Source organism: Malus sylvestris, chromosome 15, assembly GCF_916048215.2.
Source record: "Malus sylvestris chromosome 15, drMalSylv7.2, whole genome shotgun sequence".
In the NCBI taxonomy this organism is placed as follows: domain Eukaryota; kingdom Viridiplantae; phylum Streptophyta; class Magnoliopsida; order Rosales; family Rosaceae; genus Malus; species Malus sylvestris.
In genome coordinates, this window is record NC_062274.1 from 45,585,823 (window position 1) to 45,611,524 (window position 25,702).

The 25,702-nt window shown below is 38.3% G+C and overlaps 2 protein-coding genes and 1 long non-coding RNA gene across 10 annotated transcripts in view; 2 read left to right on the top strand and 1 right to left on the bottom strand.

Annotated features, from left to right (window-relative positions):
* Positions 1-25,702, top strand: part of LOC126603565 (disease resistance protein RPV1-like) — a 68,306-nt gene that overhangs the window by 28,786 nt on the left and 13,818 nt on the right. The window contains exons 6-7 of one of the 8 annotated variants that reach the window (XR_007616288.1): positions 23,628-24,407; positions 24,535-24,954. The exons of 2 other annotated variants lie outside the window; for them this stretch is intronic. Coding sequence is in view for 5 of the 6 variants with exons in the window: in XM_050270459.1 (XP_050126416.1) it covers positions 23,628-24,332 (705 nt within the window). In the remaining variant the exon portion in view is untranslated. Of the gene's footprint in view, positions 1-22,697; positions 22,976-23,513; positions 24,474-24,534; positions 24,955-25,702 lie in introns of those variants that run through there. 5 more of the 8 variants (XM_050270459.1, XM_050270463.1, XM_050270464.1 and 2 more) reach the window with 5 other exon arrangements.
* The window catches only part of LOC126603578 (uncharacterized), a 73,634-nt gene that overhangs the window by 19,543 nt on the left and 28,389 nt on the right, over positions 1-25,702 (bottom strand). The gene's annotated exons all lie outside the window — the stretch shown is intronic.
* On the top strand, positions 2,081-4,556 carry LOC126603572 (protein ALP1-like). Its single transcript, XM_050270483.1, has 2 exons — positions 2,081-2,479; positions 3,112-4,556. The coding sequence occupies exon 2, from the start codon at positions 3,126-3,128 to the stop codon at positions 4,446-4,448; it is 1,323 nt and encodes a 440-aa protein (XP_050126440.1). The 5' UTR covers positions 2,081-2,479; positions 3,112-3,125; the 3' UTR covers positions 4,449-4,556.

Sequence of the window (25,702 nt, forward strand, 5' to 3'; positions counted from 1 at the left end):
CCTTCAATGAGAAGACATGATTGTATGGCTTCAAACAAAAGGTAGCAGCTGCGTTTGACTTGCATACGAAAATGCATGCCGTGGATTTATTATTAGAGCTATGTAATAATGGGAGCTGTTGTGTGTTAAAGTGGTTAGTTCGTAACTTCATTTAATCTTATAGGAAGGGGAGTCTTCACTTTGTAGTAAATGCATGTCGGCTTGGTGGGTGCATCGAAGGTGAATAACTCAAGGCTTCTATTTATACAACTGTAGGCCATGCATAACAGTATGTTTGGTTGAGTTAGAGAAACATTTAGGAGATTGGGTCTAGGTGGTTAAATGAGGTCAATATCGACACATGACAGTTTTAGTAATGGACACTTACAAAGACCGTGACACAACACACTATATCTCCTCAATCTCTCTCTCACTTTGTCCAGTAGAGCCATATAAATCAAACAAAAATAAGAAAAATTAAACTCCCCCGCAACTTTCCAATGAAATTTTTACACGAAACGCGATCGACTCGAACCAAGTGGTGTGAGATTTGTCCAAATGTTTGATGATTTGGGTGGGGTCGCTTCTCATCTATCATTCACCCCTCCATATATATTCATACCCCCCAATTTAGATGATTTGGGATCTTGGATTAGCAATAGTTTCCAAATGGGTGGCGCTATACACACTATTTTTTTACTTTCTACATAGCATTTGTTCATTTATTTTTTTTCAATTCATTTGATTCGATGTCCAAAAATTAAGAAGGATGTGTAAGAAGTAAAAACGAGTATGTGAACGACATCACCATTTCAAATAAAGAGAATTGATTGGAGAGAGAGACGGAAGGATGTTGGAAGAGCGAGGGAGAAAGGGACGGTTAGATTTTGGAATTATGACATAAAAATATTAATAATAGTAAAAGTTAATTAGAGTCATGTGGACTACGGAGAACAGGTGTCAAGCTGAAGGTGTGTAGGTTACAAACATCAGGTTTAAGTTCGGGGCATTTTTACTCACCTTTCTCGAGTAATAGTAATGCTCACCACTTCATTATACATATTTTTTCTATATAAAAGAAAAAAAAAAAAAAAGGTTATGAACATAACCATTACTTGATAGCATTGAATAAAAATATTCTCAAGCAAAAATGCTCCTGAGAAAAAGAGAAGCCCATCATCTTTAACTGTTACCCCCAAAACGTCAAATTTGTAAATGAAGAGGTTTTTTCAATTTTACTTTGTTCATGCAGATTGATTTTTCCTCTATTCAAATCTGAATTAAATAATTTCATTTTTAAACAATCGATGTTAGGAGAGGGGGCTCGGCATGCTTTTAGCACTTAGAGTTACAAGTCCTTTTAATAATTGAATTGTCTTTTTTCTTAATTATTATTTTTTTATAATGATATTATCGGCGTAAGATCAAGGTTATATCATATATAATTAGCCAGCCATAACTGACATAGAATTAGAGTCAAATTTAAAAAATTTTACTTATAAGTAGAGAAAATATTATTAGAAGGAAGCAAGGTTCTAAAAGTCGCTAGGCGCTAGTCGGGCGGCGGGCTGGGGTCTAGCGCCTAGGCGGGCGCCTAGGCGGACTAGGCGGATTTAAGTAAATCTATCATATTTCAGGTAAATAAGTGTCTGCTTCTACTTGAAATATATATAATTTCATCATACAAAATAGAATGCATATATATCATGAAGTATTGGAACATAATGAATACATGTGAAATAAGGATATAATGTTTGTTCATTCAAGTATGCAACAAGTCTCTTACAATTTATTGGAAAAAAAACAAAATGCAAAATGAAAGTTATGTATTTTCTGTCTAAGTGAGTTGCAACCTAGGCGGATCTAGGCGGGTTAGACGGGTGCCTAGGTGGTCTAGGCGGTGGGCTGGGGCCTAGGCATTAATCGGGGCGGTGGGCTGGGGCCTAGCGCCTAGGCGGGGATTTTTAGAATAGTGGAAGGAAGGGCTAATGAAATTTATGATTGAATCTTTACATTTGCATTATAGTAAGTCACCCTTTTGTGAGTATGACCTGAGTAGGAAAATGATTGATGAATTTTCGTGAAAAACGCATACTATACACGTGCGTACTTTTCAAAAAGCTATGCATTATTGTTTGCTGAATTTTATCAGTAAATGTTGGTTTGTTAGGGCTTCCCCACCCGCTTTTACCAAAAACAGAAAAGAGAAACAAAAATATATCGTCCTTCTTCTTGATCTTCTCTGGTAGCATGATCATATCCCACCTCCTCTTCTTCATCAACACTTAAGACTAACACCCGTTCAGATCCTTATAAATTTGATCATGGTGGAGAGGAACTATAATTATCAAGTTGAGGTTGCGAGTGAGCAAAATTCGATTTGTGAAATCGTCCATTTCACAGTGTCTTTTTGAAGAAACTAGTTTGGGACTTTCGTCCAACGGCTTGCCGGCAGAAAGAAAACTCAGCAGCTTTCGGCATCTTACAGTACACAACACTGGTATGTGCGAGGTACCTCCAAGCTCTCCTGTTGTTAAAACATAGCTCTGCTTGTACCATTGACTTTGGATCCTCTTGGCTTTTTTTATTTTTAATTTTCCGTTCTGTGTTTTCCTATGAAATTTGTGTTGGGTCTTTAAGGCCATCTATAACCGAGGGCTAGCCAGAGGGCTCGTTTTAGCCCTCTGGCCCTCCAAGATTCCTCAAGATATTAATATTTTAATGAACAGTACAGGGCTATATTTGCCTCCGTCTCCAACCAAGGGCCAAAGGCCACATGGCTCGTTTTAGCCCTGTCACAAAAAATCGTTTCCAACCGAGAGCCAAAGGGTCATAGGGCCAAACATAATTTATTATTTAAAAACTACAATTTAAATTCAAATCCAACGGCTAAGTGACGTCAACATGACGTCAGCTAGCCGTTGGTAGCTGACATCATGCTGACGTCAGCTAGCCGTTGGATTTGAATTTTTTTTTTGCTATAAATAGGGTGGATATTGGGCTATAATTCACACAACTTTGAATTCAATCTATTTCAATTCAATCTCTTTCAATTCAAGTTTGCAATAAATTCCAACTTTGGATCCTCATCCAATTCCAATTGGGGGTCCTCATCCAATTCCAAATTGGAAGCAAAATGGGCGCAAATGAGACAAGAAGATGAGGAGTCTGATGAAGAAGTTCAAGTAAGGCGCAACAAACAAAACATGGCAGCAGCCATGGCTGCGGCCATGGTGTGTCAGTCAACTGAGGAACAACCTCAATGGGGTGGCTCTGTTGCTGGTCGCTCTTACAAACCACGAAACAGAGCGATGGCGCATGCCAACCTGATGAACAACTACTTCAACCCTAACTCGGTGTACACAGAAGAGGATTTCAGACGTCGCTTCCGAATGAGGTGTCATGTCTTCAAGCGTTTACTTCGTGATGTCCAGCAAGTCAATCCATACTTTCGACAGAAGCGGGATAGAGCAGGCTGCCCTGGTTTCTCACCTCATCAGAAGATTACTGTTGCACTCCGAATGATGGCCTATGGCTCCTCAGCTGATTCGATGGATGAAACCCATGGTATGTCTGAGTCTACATACCTTAATACTCTTGAAGAATTTTGTAACACAATTGTTCAAGTTTACAAAGACGAGTACCTCCGAGAGCCAAATGAAGAAGATCTGAATCGGCTCCTTCGCAAAGCTGAAGACCGTGGGTTTCCGGGCATAATAGGGTCATTAGACTGCATGCATTGGGATTGGAAGAACTGTCCCACTGGATGGCAAGGAGGCTTTAGCGGAAGGTCGAGAAAGCCAACTGTTGTGTTAGAGGCAGTTGCCTCATATGACACATGGATGTGGCATGCTTTCTTTGGAGTCATTGGATCCCAAAATGACATTACAGTTCTTGGGCGTTCACCCCTCTTCAATAACTTGACGAAAGGTAAAGCACCTCAACTTGACTACTACATCAACGGCCGTGAATACAGTATGGGGTATTACTTGGCAGATGACATCTACCCAAAGTGGGCGACACTTGTCCAAGCAATTCCAAACCCTAGGAATGACGCAGAAAAGTTGTTTACCTTACACCAAGAGGCATACCGGAAAGATGTTGAGAGAGCTTTCAGTATTCTACAAGCACGGTGGAAGATCATCAGCAAACCGGCAAGAGGGTGGAGTCAAGAAAATTTGAACTCCATCATGATGTCTTGCATCATATTACACAATATGATAGTGGAGGATGAGCGAGATGGGTATATTGATGGAGAGTCCGATGACGACCAAGAAGATCCAAATAGGTCAAGAAGGGCTCTAGCAAAAATATATGATGGGCCTAATTTGCCTTTCAATCCAAGAACTGATAGTATCTCTATAAATGAGTACATGAGGCGATATAGAATGATACGTTCTCGTGCCACAAATAAATACCTACAACAGGATCTTGTTGCACATCTTTGGGCCAAAAGAAGCATGGAGTAGGCTCTTAAGTTTTATATTGTTAAATGTTTTTAAAAATGTTGTTTAAGTTTCATGTTGTATAATTTGTATGTTGGTTAATGTTATTTAATGTTGTTTCATATTGTTTAATGTTGTTTCATGTTACTTAATTTAATTTAATGTTGTATAATGGCCTAGGAAGTTATAGGAAAAAAATAGAATTAAAAAAAAATGTGAAACAAATTTTGTGAAATAGAAGTTATAGGAAAAAAATGGAATTTAAAAAAATATGAAACAAATTTTGTAAAATAGAAGTTATATGAAGAAAAAAAAAAGTATGAATCAAATTTTGTAAAATAGAAGTTCTAGGAAAAAAATAGAGTTTAAAAAAAAATTGAAACAAATTTTGTGAAATAGAAGTTATAGGAAAAAAATGGAATTTAAAAAAAATATGAAACAAATTTTGTAAAATAGAAGTTATAGGAAAAAAAAATAGAATTTTAAAAAAAATTGAAACAAATTTTGTAAAATAGAATTGAAAAAATATATGAAACAAAATTTGATTCATATGAAAAGGAAAAAAAAGGGAAAAAAAGAAGTTTAAATTCGTATAAAAAAACAAGTTAATACAACAGCTACTAGCCGTTATATTCAAAAAAATTCAAACTATTAGTGTCGGTTATAACCGACACTAATAGTAATTAAAAAAAAAAAAGCCTTTGAATAACTATTACTGTCGATTATAACCGACAGTATTAAAAAATCCTTCTTTAATGATGTCGATTATAACCGACAGCAATGGAAAACTATAAAAAAAAAAAAATAGCCAGCCCTTTGGCCCTTTGAAATTCCATGGGGCCCTCCCAGATTCCCGAGCCCTCTGGCCTAGCCCTAGGTTAGAGACGGTTTTAGGGCTATTTTCAGCCCTCTGGCCCTCTGGACCATTCGGTTAGAGATGGCCTAACTCACACTCACCACCGCCATGCTGTGACCTGATCGTCACACTAAAAAATTCCTTTGAGCCACTTGGTCATTTTCTTTTGTTTATGAAATTTAGAGAGACAAGCAAAAATGTCATAAATTATTTGGTGGTTAAGAGTCCCTAAATGAGCTCCTCACTAAAATTTAGAGAAACAAGCAAAAATGTATGCGTTCCATTGTGGTTTTAGAAATCGTAACGCACAATTTAACACATGCATTTTAAAATTATTTAGAAATCAATTAAAACGACTGAATCCGCATGGTAAAATAAGTCTTTCAGTTTCATCTATATTCTATTAAATTTATATTAATAGCTTATGTACCATCGCAATCGCAAATTTCTAAGTCCTAACTATTACAAGTTACATGATTTTTTAATATGGATTTGAGAATGTGGTTGTTTAATTGTCCCTAAGGTGTAGTAGTAGTTGTTAATTGGAAAACAGCAACAACAAAAAAAACCCCCTAAAAGACCTAAATTACTGCAGATTAACATGAGTACAAAAAAAAGGAAAAAAAAAATTATATATATATATACACACACACACATAATTTGATCAGACGAGAGCCCAACCTTCATAAATCTATCAAACACATGGTGCTATATACCGATTGCTATTGGTGGAAATCGATATATCTAGATTTAGAATGGATACACTGAAATAGAATTGAAGCTTCAACTCAATGAGCAAAATTGAGATATGGTAATCAAATTTTTTAAGTTCAAATTCCTCCCGAGGTGCCAGCATAACTAAGAAGCTACTTTTTCACAAATAAAGTATTCTTCAGCACAATCTGCAGGGTAATACAGTTTTTCCATACCATATGCTAATTTCCTTAATGTAAAAAAAAATTATAAGAATATTAAGTAACATAAACCTAATCTCTACCAAAGATTATAAGAATATTTGAATAAAATAAAACTAAATTATAGCTACATTGAAGTATACAATGTGAAAATGCATAGGACATAGACAGACTAAAACACCCATGTTCCCACCTCGAGGTTAACGATTCTTTGTTCAAGTAGAGAAACAATCAAAACAAACTACTCTGCAGCAAGATGCTACGTTAGTAAGCATAATGCACTCGAGATAAAATCTAGAGTTTTGATTGGCATTTCAGAAAACTAAGTCGTAGTATTGTTATTCGAAAGAGTAATGTATTCATACCATGTTTTTTATACCACATTTCTATACTATCTTAAGTGGCATTTGATGTGGACAGATACATCATTTGAAAAATTTGCAAAACCTAAGGAAAAGAAGGAGAAAGACTCCTTGTATACCACAATCATCATTTAATTAACGAGCTTTTTTTAATTATTAGTTTATTAAATAATGAACTAAATTTTAAAATCTGATTATTTCAAATGATGTGGTTGTCCACATCAAATGTTATCTAAGGTGATATGAAAATGTGGTACAAAATCCTGGTATGAATAACATTACTCTATTCGAAAACCACCCCAGTGTTATTCAAAAACTATGTCCTAATACTGTTGAAACAATGAAATTTATACAATTTCACTTTCCAACCATGCTACTCCAAATGCTACACAAAAATGAACCATCTCAATCATCAATTACACCAACAATTTCATGACTTCCCATTCTTTTTTTGCTATTCAATTTCAGTATACCCTAAACCACCAACAAATGCAAGAAGCTTTTTGGCATGACCGTGCTCGAGTTATATGGCTCACTGAGGGTGATCGTAATACCGCTTTTTTCCATGCTTATGCTCGAGGTAGGCATTCTTCCTCCAGGATTGTAAATCTTTTAGATGGTGAAAATGTACTCTCTTCACATACTGCTATTGTTGATCATGTGGTAAACTTTTATCAGTCTTTATATAATTCTTCGTTCACCCCAACTGGAATTGAGGATGTTTGTGGTGTAATACCACCTATGGTTAGTGAAGAGGAAAATCTTTCTCTTTCTTGTTTACCTTCAGCAGATGAAATTAGAAGTGTTGTCTTTTCTATGGATCCTTCGAGTGCTCCGGGACCTGATGGTTTTCCTGGTTCCTTTTATCAGTCATGCTGGGATATTGTTGGTTTAGATGTGATTGCTTTTGTACAAGATTTTTTTAAGCGTGGATGGCTTTATCCCAATGCCAATTGCAATTTTGTGGTGCTTATCCCTAAAGTAGAAGGTGTTGCCACAATTGCTCAGTATCGGCCCATTGCTCTTGCTAACTTTCTGTTCAAAATTATCCCCAAGATTCTTGCTGATCGGCTCAGCCCAATTGCCACTCGCATTATTTCTCCTCAACAAACGGCATTTTTGAAAGGTAGACGTATTTCTGATTGCATTGGGCTAGTTTCAGAAGGGTTCAATTTTATGGACAAAAAGGCTTTTGGAGGTAATGTAGGCATAAAAGTCGACATCGCTAAAGCTTTTGATACTTTGAACTGGGATTTTCTTCTCCATGTGCTTTCTAGTTTTGGTTTTTCTAGTATCTTTGTGGATTGGGTGCGGGTTTTATTACAGTCGGCTCGCCTTTCAATTCTGGTAAATGGCACACCGCATGGGTTTTTCTCTTGCTCCCGAGGGGTACGTCAGGGTGACCCTCTTTCTCCACTTCTTTTTTGTCTAGCAGAGGAAGCTTTGAGTAGAGGTTTATCTTCGCTTTTCTCTACTAGAAGGATTACTTCTATTTCAGCTCCGCGAGGTTGTTGCCCTCCTACTCATGTGTTATATGCTGATGATCTTTTCATTTTTTGTCGTGGGAATGTTCGATCTCTTTGTTCTCTTCGAAATTTCTTGGATAAGTATTGTTGGTACCATATATTAGGCCTCGTATATTTGGGCCTTGGGCCTTGTATTTGGGCCTCACACTAAAGCCCATACTTTGTAAAAGAGGAGGAGCCCCTTATTCTATAAAAGGGGACTCATCCCCTCATTCTAAGGAAGGAAAAGAGCCAGCTTAAGAAGGCTAAGAGAAGCTCTCATTACATAGAGGAGAGACCTCACACCACCGAGGCTCTCCTCTCCCTTCTCTTCTTTCTCTAGGGACTTCCCCCAAACACTTGTATCCATACACTTACAGAGAAACAGAATCAACTACAGTGTGGACGTAGCCCAAACATTGGGGTGAACCACGATAAAAATCCTTGTGTTCTTTGTGTTCTTGAGCGTTTGTGCAGATTCACGGTCGGATTTACGTTGTTCCAAGACCGCCCCGGTTTCGTGCATCAACATTTGGCGCCGTCTGTGGGAAACGACACAAAAAGCTATGTCGGTTCTCTTCCTCAATTTTTCATTTTCACCACCGTGAATCTGCACCACTCGCAGAAAAAAAACCCACAAACACTCTACCTTTCTCTCATCCTCGGAATTCATCAGATCTTTGCCGTAGATATGCTCAGATCACTAACCCACTCATCCAAAACTTCAAAATCTGACTGAACAAAAAGGGGCAGATTGTGTACCGTTGCTCCAAAATGGGCCTTAATACCAGGCCAAGCTCCCGGAGCTCCAGGCCCAACTCGCCACCTCCACCCTCTTCTCTCTCGACCCTCCACAGCCGCCACAGCAGCTTCGACCTGGGCTGCGACACTGGGTTTTCTGGGCTCCTTTCAGGGAAATCAGCTTTCCAATTCTTCTGTTCTGATGGGTTCCAAATCCAGAGGCTCCGTACTACACAAACACAACATGTTGGGCAATCCATGAGCACCAAAACTGCATGAAGTATGGAAGACCAGCCTCTGCTCCTTCTTCAGGCGTGAGGCCAAAACCTGTGGCCACGGAAGCGAGTGCCGCTACGCGCACGGCAAGGTTCGCCGCACCATTAGGTCCACTGCCAGCTCCGACCGCGCTAGGTTGAGCTCTCAGATAGGAGGCGGGGTGACGTACTCGACGAGGCTGAGTACAGAGGATCAGGACTGTTCTATAATGAAGATAGTATCAGCGGAGGCGGTGGCCGAAATGGCAGACATGGCTGCGGAGGGGAGGCCGTTTCCTTCAGCTTCTTCCTGTTCTCGTCGCTGGTGGCGCATGGACTGAAGCTGGCGATCAACCTGCTCAACAGCAAGGACGTCGACGAGGCGTTCCGGGGCTCCAGGACTAGGTCGGGATCCGAGTTGCCACGTGCCTACGAAGAGTTGGTGGAGCTTCGAAGAGTCTGATTGAGGATGAAGCTGAGCTCAGTGACTGGGTCAGCGAGTTAAAGAGTGACTCGCGCGGCGAACCGGAGGGCCGTAGGGGGACGGTCAGAGAGAGAGGCACTGTGATTTTTTTTCTCAGAGAGAGTGGGAAACAGAAAGAATCAACTCAATTGGAGTCATCCACTAGAAGGCAGCAATCATCCACTAAACCTGTAAAGAGAGAAAGTGGAACAAGTTTGGTGGGAAAAATCCCACTGGTGTCGGCCATAGCACCAGGAAAAGAAAGAAGAAAAAGAAAAAGAAAAAAAAAAGAAAAAAGAAAAAGAAAGAAAAAGAAAAAGAAAAGAAAAGAAAAAAAAAGAAAAAGAAAAGAATAAAAAAGAAAGTGGGGAACTGAAATTTAGTGGGATAGTCCCGCTATCATCACTATGTCTCCACCATGCCTCCACCGAAAACAGGGATAATATTCTTTTCCTTTAAATATTTTATTATTTTTACGTTATGATGATTATAATTATTATAAAATAATGATTATATTATTTCTATATCATGATGACTCATGATTAAATAATATGATTATTATTTTTGATATTACATGATTAATACCACGTTATTGATTTATACAATCAGACTTATGCTGTCATTTATTGTCAGGAATTATTGAGCAACTAGGTCCACTAATCAACATTGTTGCTGATTAACGAGGTCTACCAACTTATAGACTGATGAGCCACGTGCTTGTGGTGATCTCTTGTCTGACCGGACATCCACTTGCTCGGACATTCGCTTATTGGGACACCTATGTGCCTGGACCCAACTCGATGACCCTACAGATAGTCCCAACTCGATGCCCCTACGTATGGCCCCGATTCAAAGACCCGACTTGCGGACCCGATCCGCGGATCCGACACATAGACCCAATATGTGAACCCGACAAGCAGACCCGAGTCATGTCGAGAATCAACTCATACTGAGTGCATGTCGACATAAAGTAGATACTTGCAATAAGGAATACCACGAGTCGAGCCGCCTCGCAGCGAGAATAGCCTCTAGCCGAGCAGCCTCGCAACGAGCATCGCCTCCAGCCGAGCAGTCTCGTAACGTGTGATACCTTTAGCCGAGTATTGCTTTATGTTGAGCATTACCTTAGGTTGAGTACTGGTTCAAGACATCTAGCCAATTCGGCCCGTACATGGACTGAATTTGAAGTCTCCAGCCAAAAGACTCTCTTGACTGAAGACTTGGGGGACTCTTGTTGGTACCATATATTAGGCCTCGTATATTTGGGCCTTGGGCCTTGTATTTGGGCCTCACACTAAAGCCCATACTTTGTAAAAGAGGAGGAGCCCCTTATTCTATAAAAGGGGACTCCTCCCCTCATTCTAAGGAAGGAAAAGAGCCAGCTTAAGAAGGCTAAGAGAAGCTCTCATTACATAGAGGAGAGACCTCACACCACCGAGGCTCTCCTCTCCCTTCTCTTCTTTCTCTAAGGACTTCCCCCAAACACTTGTATCCATACACTTACAGAGAAACAGAATCAACTACAGTGTGGACGTAGCCCAAACATTGGGGTGAACCACGATAAAAATCCTTGTGTTCTTTGTGTTCTTTGTGTTCTTGAGCGTTTGTGCAGATTCACGGTCGGATTTACGTTATTCCAAGACCGCCCCGGTTTTGTGCATCAACAAGTATGGTTGTGCATCGGGGCAACTTGTTAATGCATCTAAGAGTACTTTTTATCTCAGCTCTTCCTCAGCCCATCGTAAAGCTCATGTTTCTAGGCATCTTGGCTTTCGTTTGGGTGTTGTTCCTTTCACTTATCTTGGGGTACCCATTTTTCGCGGTAAGCCAAAGAGAATTCACTTTCAAGCTTTGGTAGACAAGGCTAAAGCTCGCCTCTCGGGTTGGAAAGGTAAACTTCTCTCAATGGCTGGACGATTTCAATTGGTACAGTCTGTTTATCAAAGCTTATTTCTCCATAGCTTCTCAGTTTATCAATTGCCATCTTGCATTTTAAAGCATCTTTCTGCTTGCGCAAGGAATTTTATTTGGTCAGGGGATTTATCTTCCCGAAAATTGGTAACAGTTGATTGGAGTATGGTGTGTGGACCTAAAAAAGAAGGTGGGCTTGGTCTTCGTGATTTAGCTTCTTTGAATTTAACGGCTTTGCTTAGTTTTGGATGGGATGCTTTACAATCTTACTCTTTGTGGGGTTCTTTTGCTCGTCAGCGTTTTCCTCTTTCGCCTTACAGAAATCAAAATATCTATTTACGGTCTTCTGTGTGGCATGGTTTGAAGCGTGCTTTGCCTATTTTGAATAATAATAGTCGTTGGATTATTGGTGATGGGAGGTCAGTTTCCTTTTGGTTTGACAAATGGTTGGATGAGCCTATTATTAGTCCTTCTTTATTTTCGGTCATTTCACCTAAGGTTCTTCCTCGGGTTTCAGATGTTATTGAAGCACAAAGTTGGTCTTTGCCAGATTATTTTTCAAATTTATTCCCTTCAATTGTGCAACAGATTTTACGTCTACCTTTGCCTTTAAATGCTAAGGATGACAAATTGATTTGGGAGCCCTCACCTACTGGGAAGTTTTCTTTTTCTTCTGGTTATCACCTTATTCGAAGGAGACATAGTGATTGTGCTTGGGCTAAGGTTATCTGGCAACATTTTATTCCGCCACGACTATCTATTTTGGCTTGGAGGCTTTTTCATGATAAACTTCCTACAGAAGATGCGTTACAACGACGTGGTATTTCTTTGGCATCCATTTGTTGTTTATGTCATAATTCTGAAGAATCTACTGCTCATCTTTTCTTTGGATGTCGGATATCTAGGCAACTTTGGAGGTGGTTAGCATGTCAATTTGGTACATCTTTACCTCTTCCAGATTCTTTGGTTGCTTTTTGGGATGTATATGTTCGTAAGCCATTTTCCAAACAATTGCACAATCTATGGATTTTTGCGGGTCTTTCTACTATTTCAGCTATTTGGAAGGCTCGAAATAAATTTATTTTTGAGGGTCGTCCAATCTATTTTCATCGTCTTTGCATGTCTATTAATTCGGCGATTGTTCATGGTGGGAAGTTTATTCCTGGTTATTCTCAGGGTTTTGACACTCGAATCATTTATTCTTTGGGGATCCAACCTATCCCTCGCAAGGCTCCTACTATTCTTCCTGTCCTTTGGTCTCCTCCTTGGTTTCCTTGGGTTAAGCTTAATACAGATGGTTTGTCTAAAGGAAATCCCGGTCCTGCTGCATGTGGAGGAGTTTTCAGGAATTGCCATGGTCGTTTTCTCGGAGGTTTCTGTCAACGGATTGGTCATTGCAACTCTTTTTTTGCAGAGTTATCAGCAATTATTATTGGTATTGAGTTTGCTTATCAGCGGGGTTGGCACTGTCTTTGGTTGGAAAGTGATAGTTCTAGTGTTATTTCTGCTCTTCAATCATCTGATTTTGATCCTCCTTGGCCTTTTCATACGCAATGGTCTATTTGTTTGGATCGCATTCGGAAAATGACTTTCTACGCATCTCACATATATCGAGAAGGAAATCTTGTTGCGGACAATTTTGCTAACATGGGCTTGTCTTCTCCATCTTTAACATGGCATGATTCTCCTCCGATGGCGGTTCGTGCTACTCTGTTTTCTGACTATGTTGGCTTGCCTGGTTACCGCTTCTCAAATTAATGTGCATGTCGGCATCCAGGTTTGTCTCACTTTCCTTTTTTTCTCCTATCTTTATGGTGTTGTTTGATTTGTTTTGCAGGTTTAGACCTTCATGTTTGGTTCTAGAGGGGTTAGGTTTCATGTCCCCCCCCTCTTTTCTTTGTATCATTCTCATTTTTTGTTTCTAGAAGGGTAAGGTTTATGTCCCCCCTTCTTTCTAGTGTATTCCTTTTTGTTATCTCTGTTTTTTGGAGGGGTAAGGTTTATGTCCCCCCTGACTAGGTGTACCTTGTTTTTTCGTTATCAATAAAATTACCCTCGTACAGTCGAGGTTTTCCAAAAAAAAAAAAAAAAAAAAAAAAGAACAATTTGCGGAGCTAAATTCAAGTCGTAGAAAAAAAAAACAATTTATTCACGTATCAAAATAAAAAATATAATTCAAAAGACATATTTTGGAAAAGTGGTGGAATCGATCAAAGAATTTAAATAGTCGTATATTTCTTCTTAAGTTTAGTCGGAAACTGTAGAGTAATTGAAATGTACTAGAAAAAAAATCAATAACCCAAATAATCATCAATCAAACACGCTACAAAACCCAAAATTACCCAATTGAAATAACGACACCAATTGAACTATAACTCAGCCAAATCCCACCACACTCCCTTTACTCCTGAAAAGGGCTGCAGGACAAATCAAACTGCTTTATACAATTATATCAGCTCAGACCCTAAATATTTATTTCTTCCAATGAGATATAAATAATTTGGATGCAAAAAACTGGGTAACCAATTGAAGATGGGCCTACCTACAATACATCGGAGTTCTCGGGCATTTAGAGCTGTTAGATCCAATCTGGTTGAGTGTAATGGCTCTAAGTGCCCAAATATGCAATACTCCAGTGTACTGTAGAAGAATTCCAAAAATGAACGAAAAGAAAGAAAGAAAGCAGAGCTTTATAAACCCTTTCTTTAATCATGCGAGCTTAGCAAAATATTTTTTATTATAACTTTATTTTCTTTCAAGTATTTTTTATATTTCTTTGTGTTGCTCACAATTGATATAATGTGGAAAGTGTGGTGATAGCTTCGTATCTCTTTAGTACGAATTGTCTCAAGTCTCTTTCTCTGTGTAAGTCCAATGATTTTGGTTTTGTTTTTACAATTTGTATAAAAACTTTCAATCATGTAACTACAAAACAATTAACTTAAAGTCCCTCAAACCCAAAAAAATAATTAACTTCAAGGAGAAACAAATGGAATTAGTAAAAAGCAAAGACATCGTTTATTCACAATTCATCCATTCAATTCTAAAATTAGCTTATATTCCTCTAATGTTGCACACAAAGCAAACTAAAAGGTCATGGAATGTTTAAAATAGCTAGCAATGTCTTATGCTAGCAACATACAAAACTAACCCTTCGTCCTACATGTGCTCAAAAAATGTAGTCTTATTCTCTTCGAAAGCCACATTGACAGTTTCTCATATTTATTACTATAGCCAACTTTAGAGTATAGTAATTTGAAAATTTCCATCTCTAATCAGACTTTCATTCCTAATACAAGCATATACTAGAGCCAAGTCACATGTACATGCCTAACAAAAGTTTAGTCCATTTTTACCACAAAAAAATGAAATAAAATAACCAATAATATTCTTGTTTGACGATATGACGAATTTACTCTTACTAGAGATACCAATTTGTTTTTTTTTTTCTTTTAGGTAATACAAGACATCAACTTATTAGTTTTTGCATCAATTTTTTAGATCCCAAATTTCGTGGCAATGTTTCAGCACGTTTTCTGTTCACATTTTACAACAAATAAGAATTTGCATTGTGACTTGGTTAACAATAACTGGTGTCTCTTGCACTATTATTATGTTTATCATTTCTTACATACATCTAATATTGGACCTGTAATCTGATTGGCATCTCAATGTAAAATCAGATGTGTTTGGTAGCTGGAGAATATATTCTCAATTTGCATTCCAATTTGTAGATAATAACTCTTCTTCATGCATTCACTGCAACAGATAGACTCCATTCAATAGCTGCAATGAGCACCGAGCAGCAGAATGCTTCTTCGTCCTCTTACCGGTGCACATATGATGCATTCTTGAGTTTCAGAGGCGCAGATACACGCAAGGGCTTTACAGATCACATCTACAGTGCTTTGGAGTTGGCAGGAATCCACACTTTTAGAGATGATGAAACTGAGAGAGGAGCAAACATTGAACAGGAGCTACAGACAACGATACAAGAGTCACGAGTATCAGTCATAGTTTTCTCCAAGGACTACGCCTCTTCCAGGTGGTGCCTGAATGAACTTGCTATCATCATGGAACGTAAAAGAACAGATGGACACATGGTTATCCCGGTTTTCTATGATGTGGAACCATCAGATGTCAGGAAGCAGACGGGCAGTTTTGCAGAATCATTTACTAGACATGAAGAGCGCTTCAAGGACGAGATAGACAAGGTGGAGGAGTGGAGACGAGCTCTAGAAATGTTGCAGACCTGGGAGGGATGGTTTTAGGAGAACGGTAATTTTTCATTCCCTCCTATATTCAGTCAAGTAAATCAGATGCTAGTCTCAAGCTTGTGAAAGTTTTAGCTTTTCTTTAAAAAATAAAAATAAAAAATAAATAACTTGCTCATGTTTTTTCTTTTGGTCTGAAAAGAAAGAACTTACTGTGCCTCATATTTTTTTATATCAATAACATATAGATACGAGTCACAGTTTATCCAAGATATTGTCGAAGCGATTGGAAATAAACTGGACTACATGAGGAATAGGAGATTAAGAGTTGATCCCTATGTTATTGGAAGAGGTTATGTGGAAAGCCTAAACATGTGATTACTGAGGGAAAATGCGGTACCCACCTTTGACGTGATTACTGAGGGAAAAATTCAAAAGATTCTTTGCATGAGTTTTGATTCTTTACAAGATCATGATAAACGTTTATTCCTCCATATAGCCTGTTTCTTCATAGGAAAAGACAAGGATTTTGCAACTACAATCCTTGATGAATGTGATTTTGCGACAGAAGTTGGACTTCAACACCTAGTTGATAGATGCCTTGTGGAAATTAATGCCTGCAACAAGTTAACCATGCATCAATTGCTTGAAAACATGGGAAGGGCAATAATTCGCGATGAATCACCTGAGGATCCTGGAAAACGCACTATACTGTGGCATAAAAAAGAAGCAAGTGACGTTTTGAGAAATTTAACGGTACGAAACATGATCTTTAACTGTATTTATTTGCATTGGTGTTCTACATGTGACTAGTAACTTATCCAATGCTCTTATTTGGTGGCAGGGTACGAGAAGTATTAAGGGCCTCATGCTCCACTGTCCCTCAACATTTGAAACAAAGGCATTTACAAAGATGCTCAATCTTGAACTACTTCTGCTTGATAATGTAAAGTTGAGTGGAAGTGTTAGACTAATTAATATCCAAAGTATGGGTTATAGGTATGGGTAGAATATCTAATATCCAAAGTATGGGTTATAGGTATGGGTTACTGTGTAAAGTATGGGTGTTAGAATATCTAATATCCAAAGTATGGGTCTATGCATGGTGTGTGAAGCATGGTGTGTGATGTTCACTGGGTGACTCACGACATCTTTCTCCACTTGTATAAGTTCTCTTTCTTGTAACCTTACAGATTATAATACAAACAATTCTTTCAAACTATCACATGGTATCAGAGCAGGCTTCCTAAAGAACCTGTTCTCTGAAATCTTTTGAAATGGAAGAAGAAAATATACTTGCTGCTCCATCCGAGAACATCCTTGGTTCTTCATCAGCTTCTTCAAGTGAAGCTGATGGAAATCCCAATCAACATCTTTGTTCCATACTCCTAACTGAGTTTAATTATCTTCCTTGGTCAAGAGCTATTACTTTAGCTCTTGGAGGAAGATCTAAGCTTGGTTTCATCAACGGAACTGTCGTACCTCCCAAGGTTGGTGATTCCAAGTATGAAGAATGGTTCTGCAAGGATCAGCTCGTCATGTCCTGGTTGCTCAACTCAATGGGCTCAAAGGTATCAGAAATTTTCAGCTTTTCAGAATCAGCTTTTGATCTGTGGAAGGCTGTCAAGGAGATGTATGGAAATCAAAATAATGCAGCCAGGATATTTGAGTTGCAGAAGAGTCTTTCGGTTCTGAATCAAGATGGAAAGACTTTTATCGAGCACTTGGGAAGACTGAAGTCTATGTGGAATGAGTTGAATCTTTATCGGCCTCACACTACAGACCCAGCAATCCTTCTTAAGCAGGCTGAAGAAGACAAGGTCTTTCAGCTTTTATCCAGTCTTGACTCTACCTATGAGGACCTGCGAAGCCACATATTGATGAGTGTGGAACTACCATCTCTCAATACTGTGTGCACTATCGTTCAACGAGAAGAAGCAAGAAGGAAAGTTATGAATACTAAGGTTAGTGGTCCTGAGTCCAGAGCTTTCGTTGCAAGTGACAAAAGGTTTGAAGGAAAACATTTCAAAGGAAAGAAATGAGAGATGCAATGCAGTCATTGTGGACAGAAGAATCATCTCAGAGACACTTGTTGGGTGTTGTATCCACACCTTAAGCCTAACTTTTCCAAACAAGCCAAACCTGGTCGCAGTGCAAATCAAGTCTCTCGCTTGCAGACTGCCTCAACTGTTAGGAATTTCACATCTAATCCCTCAGCTCTCTTGAGTGAGTTCTCTTCCTTCACTCAGAAGAAAGATGGAAGCAATCTTCATAAGGGAAACAGTGAAGCTAGCTCCACTGACTTATTTGAGCAGTTCGCAAAATTTCTTCAGACAAAGGTGTCATCTTCCGTTGATATGTCAGGTATTCTAAACTCATTTAGTGCTGCACTTGCTTCCAGAAAACTTGCAAATGTTTGGATAATAGACTCTGGAGCGACTGATCACATTACAAATATAAAAAGATATATGCATAAGTTTAAAGAGACAGTTATTCCACAATTTGTCTCTGTTGCTAATGGAACTGGTGTATCAGTTTTGGGTGAAGGGAAAGTCAGGCTAATTGATACTAATGTTGAATCAACTGCTCTATATGTGCCCTCTTTTCCATTTCAGCTTCTGTCAGTAGGAAGGTTGACAAATTCCTTAAACTGTGATGTTATATTCTCGCCATTCAATGTGGTTTTCCAGGATCGTATCACGAAGAAGAAGATTGGTGAAGGCATGTATAAAGATGGCCTCTATATGCTTTCATTGCAACCTGTTGAAGCTAGAGGTCTTCAAGTTGGTTTTTTGAAGAATAATCTATTATGGCATAGACGATTAGGGCATCCCTCTAATCTTGTGCAATCACATCTCTTCAAAACTTCAGAGAATGTGATGACTCAAGATTGTGAAGTTTGCCATTTTTCAAAACAGACGAGGTTGCCTTTTGATGTCTCATCAACCAAGTCATGTAAACCTTTTGAGATTGTGCACTCTGATGTTTGGGGACCTGCACCCTTGGTTTCTTTTGATGGTTTTAGATACTTTGTCACCTTTGTTGATGATTTCTCAAGATGTACCTGGTTGTATTTGTTGAAATCAAAAAATGAAGTTATTAATGTGTTCCAAGAATTTCACAGTCTTGTTACAAATCAGTTCTCAACCCAACTTAAAGTCTTAAGGTCAGACAATGGTACTGAGTATATGTCTAATGCTTTTACTCAATATCTAACTTGTCATGGAATAATTCATCAAACGAGCTGTGTTGGTACTCCGCAACAAAACGGAGTAGCAGAAAGGAAAAACTGTGATCTACTGGAGAAAACTCGATCACTTATGCTTCAAATGAGTGTAGCCAAGAAATTCTGGTCCCATGGGGTTCTTACTGCTGCATATGTAATTAATAGGCTTCCAAGCAAGGTTCTCAAATTCAAGGCACCTCTTGAAACACTAAATGGCAGGAAAATTAACTTGTCTCAACTTCGAGTGTTTGGATGTGTTTGCTTTGTTCATATTCAAACCTTGCATCGAGATAAATTGGACCCTAGAGCTGTAAGGTGTTTGTTCTTAGGGTATTCATCTGTTCAAAAGGGATACAAGTGATATGACCCAAAGCGCAGGAAACTCTTGGTGTCTAGAGATGTGGTTTTTGACGAGAAAACTCCTTTTTTTGCCAGTACCAGGGGTGAAGATCTTCTGGGGGAGGAGGACTTTCTTGATCAAATCCTCACGCCAATTATGGAAATCAATGCACTGCCTCACCATTTTTCAGTTCCAGACCAACCAAGCAACAATGAAATTTCGATTGATCCAGTTGAGTGTAATTCATCATCTGACATACTTGTTGATAATGAATCAACTGAAGACACTGAACAAAATCAAATTTCGTCTGATGAGAACCTTGCTATTACTCCTGAAGTGATCACTCCAAGGAGAAACCCTAGTAGAAATCGGGGTAAGCCAACTTGGTTTAAAGATTATGTAAGTTATACCTCAAGACATCCTATAGAAAAGTATCTTGAATACTCAAGAGTATCTTCGTCTCATGCTGCTTTCCTAAGCAAAGTCTCAGCCTCATCTGAACCAAGCTCATTCCAAGAAGCTAACTCTCAATTGATCTGGCAAACAGCTATGGATGAGGAGCTTAGAGCTCTAAATGAAAACAAAACTTGGAGCATCACCAAGCTACCTAAGGGGATGAGAGCTGTGGGGTGTCGATGGGTGTACAAAACCAAATTTAAGAATGATGGTTCAGTGGAGAGATACAAAGCTAGATTGGTGGCTAGAGGTTTTACTCAAACTTATGGCATTGATTACAAGGAAACCTTTGCTCCTGTGGCAAAGATGAACTTGGTAAGAGTGCTTCTCTCGGTTGCTGTCAACCATGATTGGCCCCTATTCCAAATGGATGTTAAGAATGCCTTCCTGCATGGAGAACTTAAAGAAGATGTGTACATGCAGTTGCCTCCGGGACATCCACAAGAAGGAGAGGGCATGGTTTGCAAGTTACACAAGGCCATTTATGGCCTCAAACAATCTCCTCGAGCTTGGTATGCCAAGTTAAGTTCTGTGTTAGAGAACATTGGTTTTAAAAGGAGCAATGCAGATTCCTCACTATTTGTGCGAGATAGTTCAACAGGTAAACTTGTCATTCTCATCTATGTCGATGATCTCATTGTGACTGGTGACAGTTTGACAGAAATTCAGTGACTTAAGGGCTTTCTTCACAGAAAGTTTGCAATTAAAGATCTAGGAACTCTGAAGTATTTTCTAGGAATTGAAGTTGCTTCATCTAGTAAAGGCTTGCTCTTGAACCAACGCAAGTACATACTCGATTTACTTCAAGAGTCCAAAATGCTTGAGGCAAAACCAGTGGCAACCCCAATAGCTTGCAAAGAGAAACTTGGATTAGATGGAGATTTGCTGACAGACGTTGGTTTATACTAGAGATTGGTAGGGAAACTTATTTACCTTACCATTACTCGTCCTGATATCATGCATGTCGTAAGCCTAGTCAGTCAGTTCATGCATGCTCCTCGATCAAATCACTTACAAGCTGTTCGAAGGATCTTGCGCTACTTGAAAGGCACCGTTGGAACTGGGATCGTGATGAGGAAGATCGGAAATGCTCACATTGTTGGCTACACAGATGCAGACTGGGGTGGCTCCAAAATTGATCGAAGATCTACTACTGGATATTGTACATTTGTTGGTGGAAATCTGGTGACATGGAAAAGCAGAAAACAAAGTGTGGTGGCTCGATCAAGTGCAGAAGCTGAATACCGTGCCATGGCATCTACTACCTGTGAGTTAATTTGGCTGCAAGGTTTGCTCAACGACTTAGGGTTCAAGAGAACACTGCCTATGCCTCTTTTCTGTGATAACCAAGCTGCTATTTACATTGCATCTAATCCTGTATTTCATGAAAGAACCAAACACATTGAAATGGACTGTCATTTTGTTCGAGAAAAAACCCAATCTGATGTCATTCAACCTGTTTTTGTTCAGAGCACAGATCAACTAGCAGACATCTTCACCAAAGGATTGTCTCGTGTTCAATTCAACACTCTTTTGGTCCAACTTGGCTTGATGAATATACTAGCCTTCGTTTGAGGGGGAGTGTTAGATTAATTAATATCCAAAGTATGGGTTATAGGTATGGGTAGAATATCTAATATCCAAAGTATGGGTTATAGGTATGGGTTACTGTGTAAAGTATGGGTGTTAGAATATCTAATATCCAAAGTATGGGTCTATGCATGGTGTGTGAAGCATGGTGTGTGATGTTCATCGGGTGACTCACGACATCTTTCTCCACTTGTATAAGTTCTCTTTCTTGTAACCTTACAGATTATAATACAAACAATTCTTTCAAACAATCACAGGAAGCTATGAAGATTTTCCAAAAAAATTAATATGGCTGTCTTGGCGAGGATTCTCTTTAAAATCAATACCAGCCAATTTTTGTATGGAAAATCTAGTTGTTCTTGACTTACGGAAGAGCAGTCTGCAACATGTTTGGAACGGAACCAAGGTATCTTCTAATCTCTCTCTCTCTCTCTCTCTCTCTCTCTCTCTCTCTCTCATTACGCACAAACAAAAAAAAAATCAGTGAAACTAAACTGTGCATTCATAGCAACTAATGACTTCTATTTGATACAGATTCTTACAAGATTGAAAATTCTTAATCTCAGTCATTCACATGGCCTTAGGACAACATCTGATGTTGAAAATTTGAGTAGTTTGAGTAGAAATTTCCTTGTCCCACATTGGCCATTCCCAAAAGATTTTATCACTTTATAAGGTTTTGTCCTTTAAAGAAAGTGATTGGAGTAATAGGCCTGGAGACTAAAATTGGGCTCACCCTTGGGGTTGGGCTTTGGGGTGTAATAATTAATTGGTAATTAATATATAATTAATTATAATTAATATATATTTAATTGTCAAAAGATGGGCCTTGGGCCTTGGGGCTCTAATAATTAAATTATTTAATTAATTATTTTTCGGATTTACTTAATTATTTTTTAATTAAATTCGAATTTAATTAATTAATTATTTTTTTATGAAAAGACTCATCCTTTCAGATGAAATCTGAGAGTTCTTTCTGAACACATAGCACAGCACCCTTCTGAAGAGATGTCTCCCAACAGTCACACCCCATTCTCATACCTGTTGCAAACAGGCATCTATCTGCTATATATACATACATCTGCATAGCATTTAGAACACAGAAATAATAAACTTCATCTTCTACATTCATAAACCTTCTTACTGAGAGAACCACACTAAATTCGCCAGAAGTTAAATTTTCTGGTGCTGGAATTTTAACTTGATCGTTGAATCCTGGTGAAGCAGACGTCCGTAGACCTACAAGCACAGAGTAGGGACGAAATTTCTATTTCAAGGACATTGCGGTACGCAAGCCTTGATCTTCAAGTTGTCTGTTTTATAATTCATATTCTAGTTTATATTTTGTTAGTTTCTATTGCATTTATTATTTATTAGCATATATAAATTATCACAGATTGTTGACTTATATCCAACATCTGACTTGTCCGGACTCCCCAACCTTGAGAAACTAATTCTTAAGGATTGCATTAATTTGGTTGATGTTGATGAATCCATTGGAAATTTGGGGAAACTTGTTTTCTTGAATCTAAAAGATTGCAAAAGTCTTATGAAGCTTCCAAAAAGAATGAACATGTTGAGGTCTCTTGAGGAACTTATTCTAAATGGTTGCTCAAAGCTTGGTCCTCATGACAGTGCCACGGTTATTGATTTACACGCTACATCTAGGGATATGAAACAAATTAGACTGTTATCAGCATTATCATGGACACCTATCAGGTATTGGTGGATGTGGGCATGGCCAGGAAAGACTCTTCAATCAATGAGTTTCTCACTGGCAAGTCTACCCCGTTTTTTGGGAAGCTTAAGTATGTCTTACTGCAACGTGTCAGAGGTTCCCAATGATCTGTGTACACTATCTTTGTTGAAGCATTTGAATCTAATTGGTAACCCAATTTTGTGCCTACCACAAAAAATGAAGAGTCTTATTATGCTCGAGACTCTTTTGTTAGATAATTGCACAAACCTTGAAATTCTTCCAGAGCTCCCACCAAGGTTGAAGAGGTTAGAAGCAAAATATTGTACTTCATTGAAAAGATTAACAAATTTACCAAACTTGTTCAGATCATTGGAATCACTTTTTTGGGGTTGTGAGCATTTAGTTGAAGTTGAAAGCTTGTTGAATATAAAACCGGTGAGAAGCGCTGACATAGAAATGACAAGATATATGGGCCTGTTCAATTTGAAATCCATAGCAAGCACTGATGTCGAAATGATCAACTACTTGACCAGTACAACCAGGAAGGCTCCTGTCCAGGTCTTTCTCTGTCTCCTCTCTCATGTATAGTTGTTCTAATTATTATATCTATGAACTAGTTGGGCCTAACTGTTTGAATAGTTAAATTTGAATTGTAGATTCTTGATGAAACAGGTACTCTATGAATGTGGCATATATAGCATTTTCTTTCATGGAAGCAAGATTCCAGATGGATTTGGCTTCACAATAATATATAGATCTGTGCTGTCAGTTATTGTACCTTCACATCCCTTTCTAAAAATCCGAGGCTTGAATTCATGTGTGTTATATGCAAGAGAACCAGGCTTGGAATATCGTCTTACTGTTCAGCATTTGATTAAAGTCAGTAATCAGACCAAGGGTCTTATGTGGACCTATTCCCCACTCACAGTAGGTTTGCCTACTGAGAAGGAAGATATGTTATGGCTAAGCCATTTTCGATTTGCAAACAACGAATTGGAGTATGGGGACGAATTACGTGTTTCGGTTGAGATGCATGAATTTGTCCGTGTAAAGGAATTCGGAATTCAGCTTGTGTACGAGCCGGAAAGACCTCCTTCTAGCCAGAATAATGTTGTTGCTGGAGATGTGTCACTGTCAGCATCAGAGTACCAAATGTGGACAGGAAAATACTTTCTCAGTAATCATGGGCACCGTACTCATCAAGCTCAATTCCGAAGGAGACAGGAGAATCCAGCACATATTGAGTTTTCATTTGGGCCAGAGCTTCTATTTCATAAATTATTCAAGGCCCGAGGACCATTCGAAACTGTTGTGAAACTTAGAGCATATCCAGCAGATTCCCCATCTGCTTCTCCTTACCCATTTTGGCTAAAATAAAGAGAAACCTCCTCAGTTCTTTATCCAGCATCATTCATTTATGGTTGGAAAGAAACATCAGCATCAGTTTTCTTGGTGAGTATCGTCCCTTTATTCTTTCTTGTTATCTCTTTCTGAATATATACTCATGGCTTTGTTGGATTTGTTGCTCTTTGCTTATTGTCTTTGATTTGTTAATTGAATGAATATATTAAACAAAAAGCGGGGAAAGCTCTATGAACTCAGAACAACAAGGTCATAAGACCAATCAAGGAAACAAAACCGGAACAGTCCTCATGAGTTAGCAGATGAGGTTTGAAAACCCCTATAGAGCAAAACCAACTTCAGCGTAACAGCAGTGGGACAACATGTATTTCTGAAAATCCTGCAATTATTTTCCCTCCAAAGCCTACTCCTTACAAACGAATCTTGAATTCCTGCGACGTGGTATTTGGGGTAACTTCTATTTGGACACATTTATATGAGCAAACTTTTCTTATTCTATTATTATGCATTCGGATTAGAAAGCGCGCGATCAATAAGATATTGAAAACGTGTATTTCCTGATACATTATATAAAATTAATAATTCACTAAATTCATAAGATAATGCATTATATAAAATTCATATAGATTCCACATAATATGTAAATTAATAATTTCCTGATACATGTGCTTATGATTCGACAATGAGGCCTTCCTAAAATATGACTCAATCATTGTTTGTTTTTTTTTCTTGAAATTGATACCTTGGATCTTATATTTTTCTTAACATGATAAGAAGTTCTAATGTGGTTTTTTCATACTTCAACAAAAAATTATTCAATGTCATCGCCGCTTTGAGAACTTCATTTCGGGAAACGGGCTCCATAGTAGAACCATGTACAATCTATTTTTAGAAAATAAGTAGATTCAAAATTTTACTTGGTTAAACAATAAAATCGTTAGTTCGTAAAATGAGAAACTAAATTAATAACATATTAATTTATCAATTATTTAATATTTTGCTAAAAAATTTGGTCTCAAGGTTATTAATTTATAGAGGTCTAATGGATTTAGATAGAGGACACTAGGTAGGTTTCCCTTTAAAGAGTCTGATATGGTTGCTTTAAGTCTCACTTGCATTTACTACGGTATCCTCAATCAATCATGCACTACCATGCTTGGATAAACTATAGTAATGTCCTTGCATGGCATGCATGATTGACTCGAGATACCGCCATAATGTCATCTTTGTTGTAGGTAAGTTTTTCTCGCTGAAATATATGTTCACCAAGGAATTTACATGTGAAATGAAACTCTAAGAAAAGAAATTTAAAAATGAGAAAGTGATCCACCTAATCATGTGTGTCGGTATGTAATTGGGCCACGCAAGGATCAATGAACAAAAAA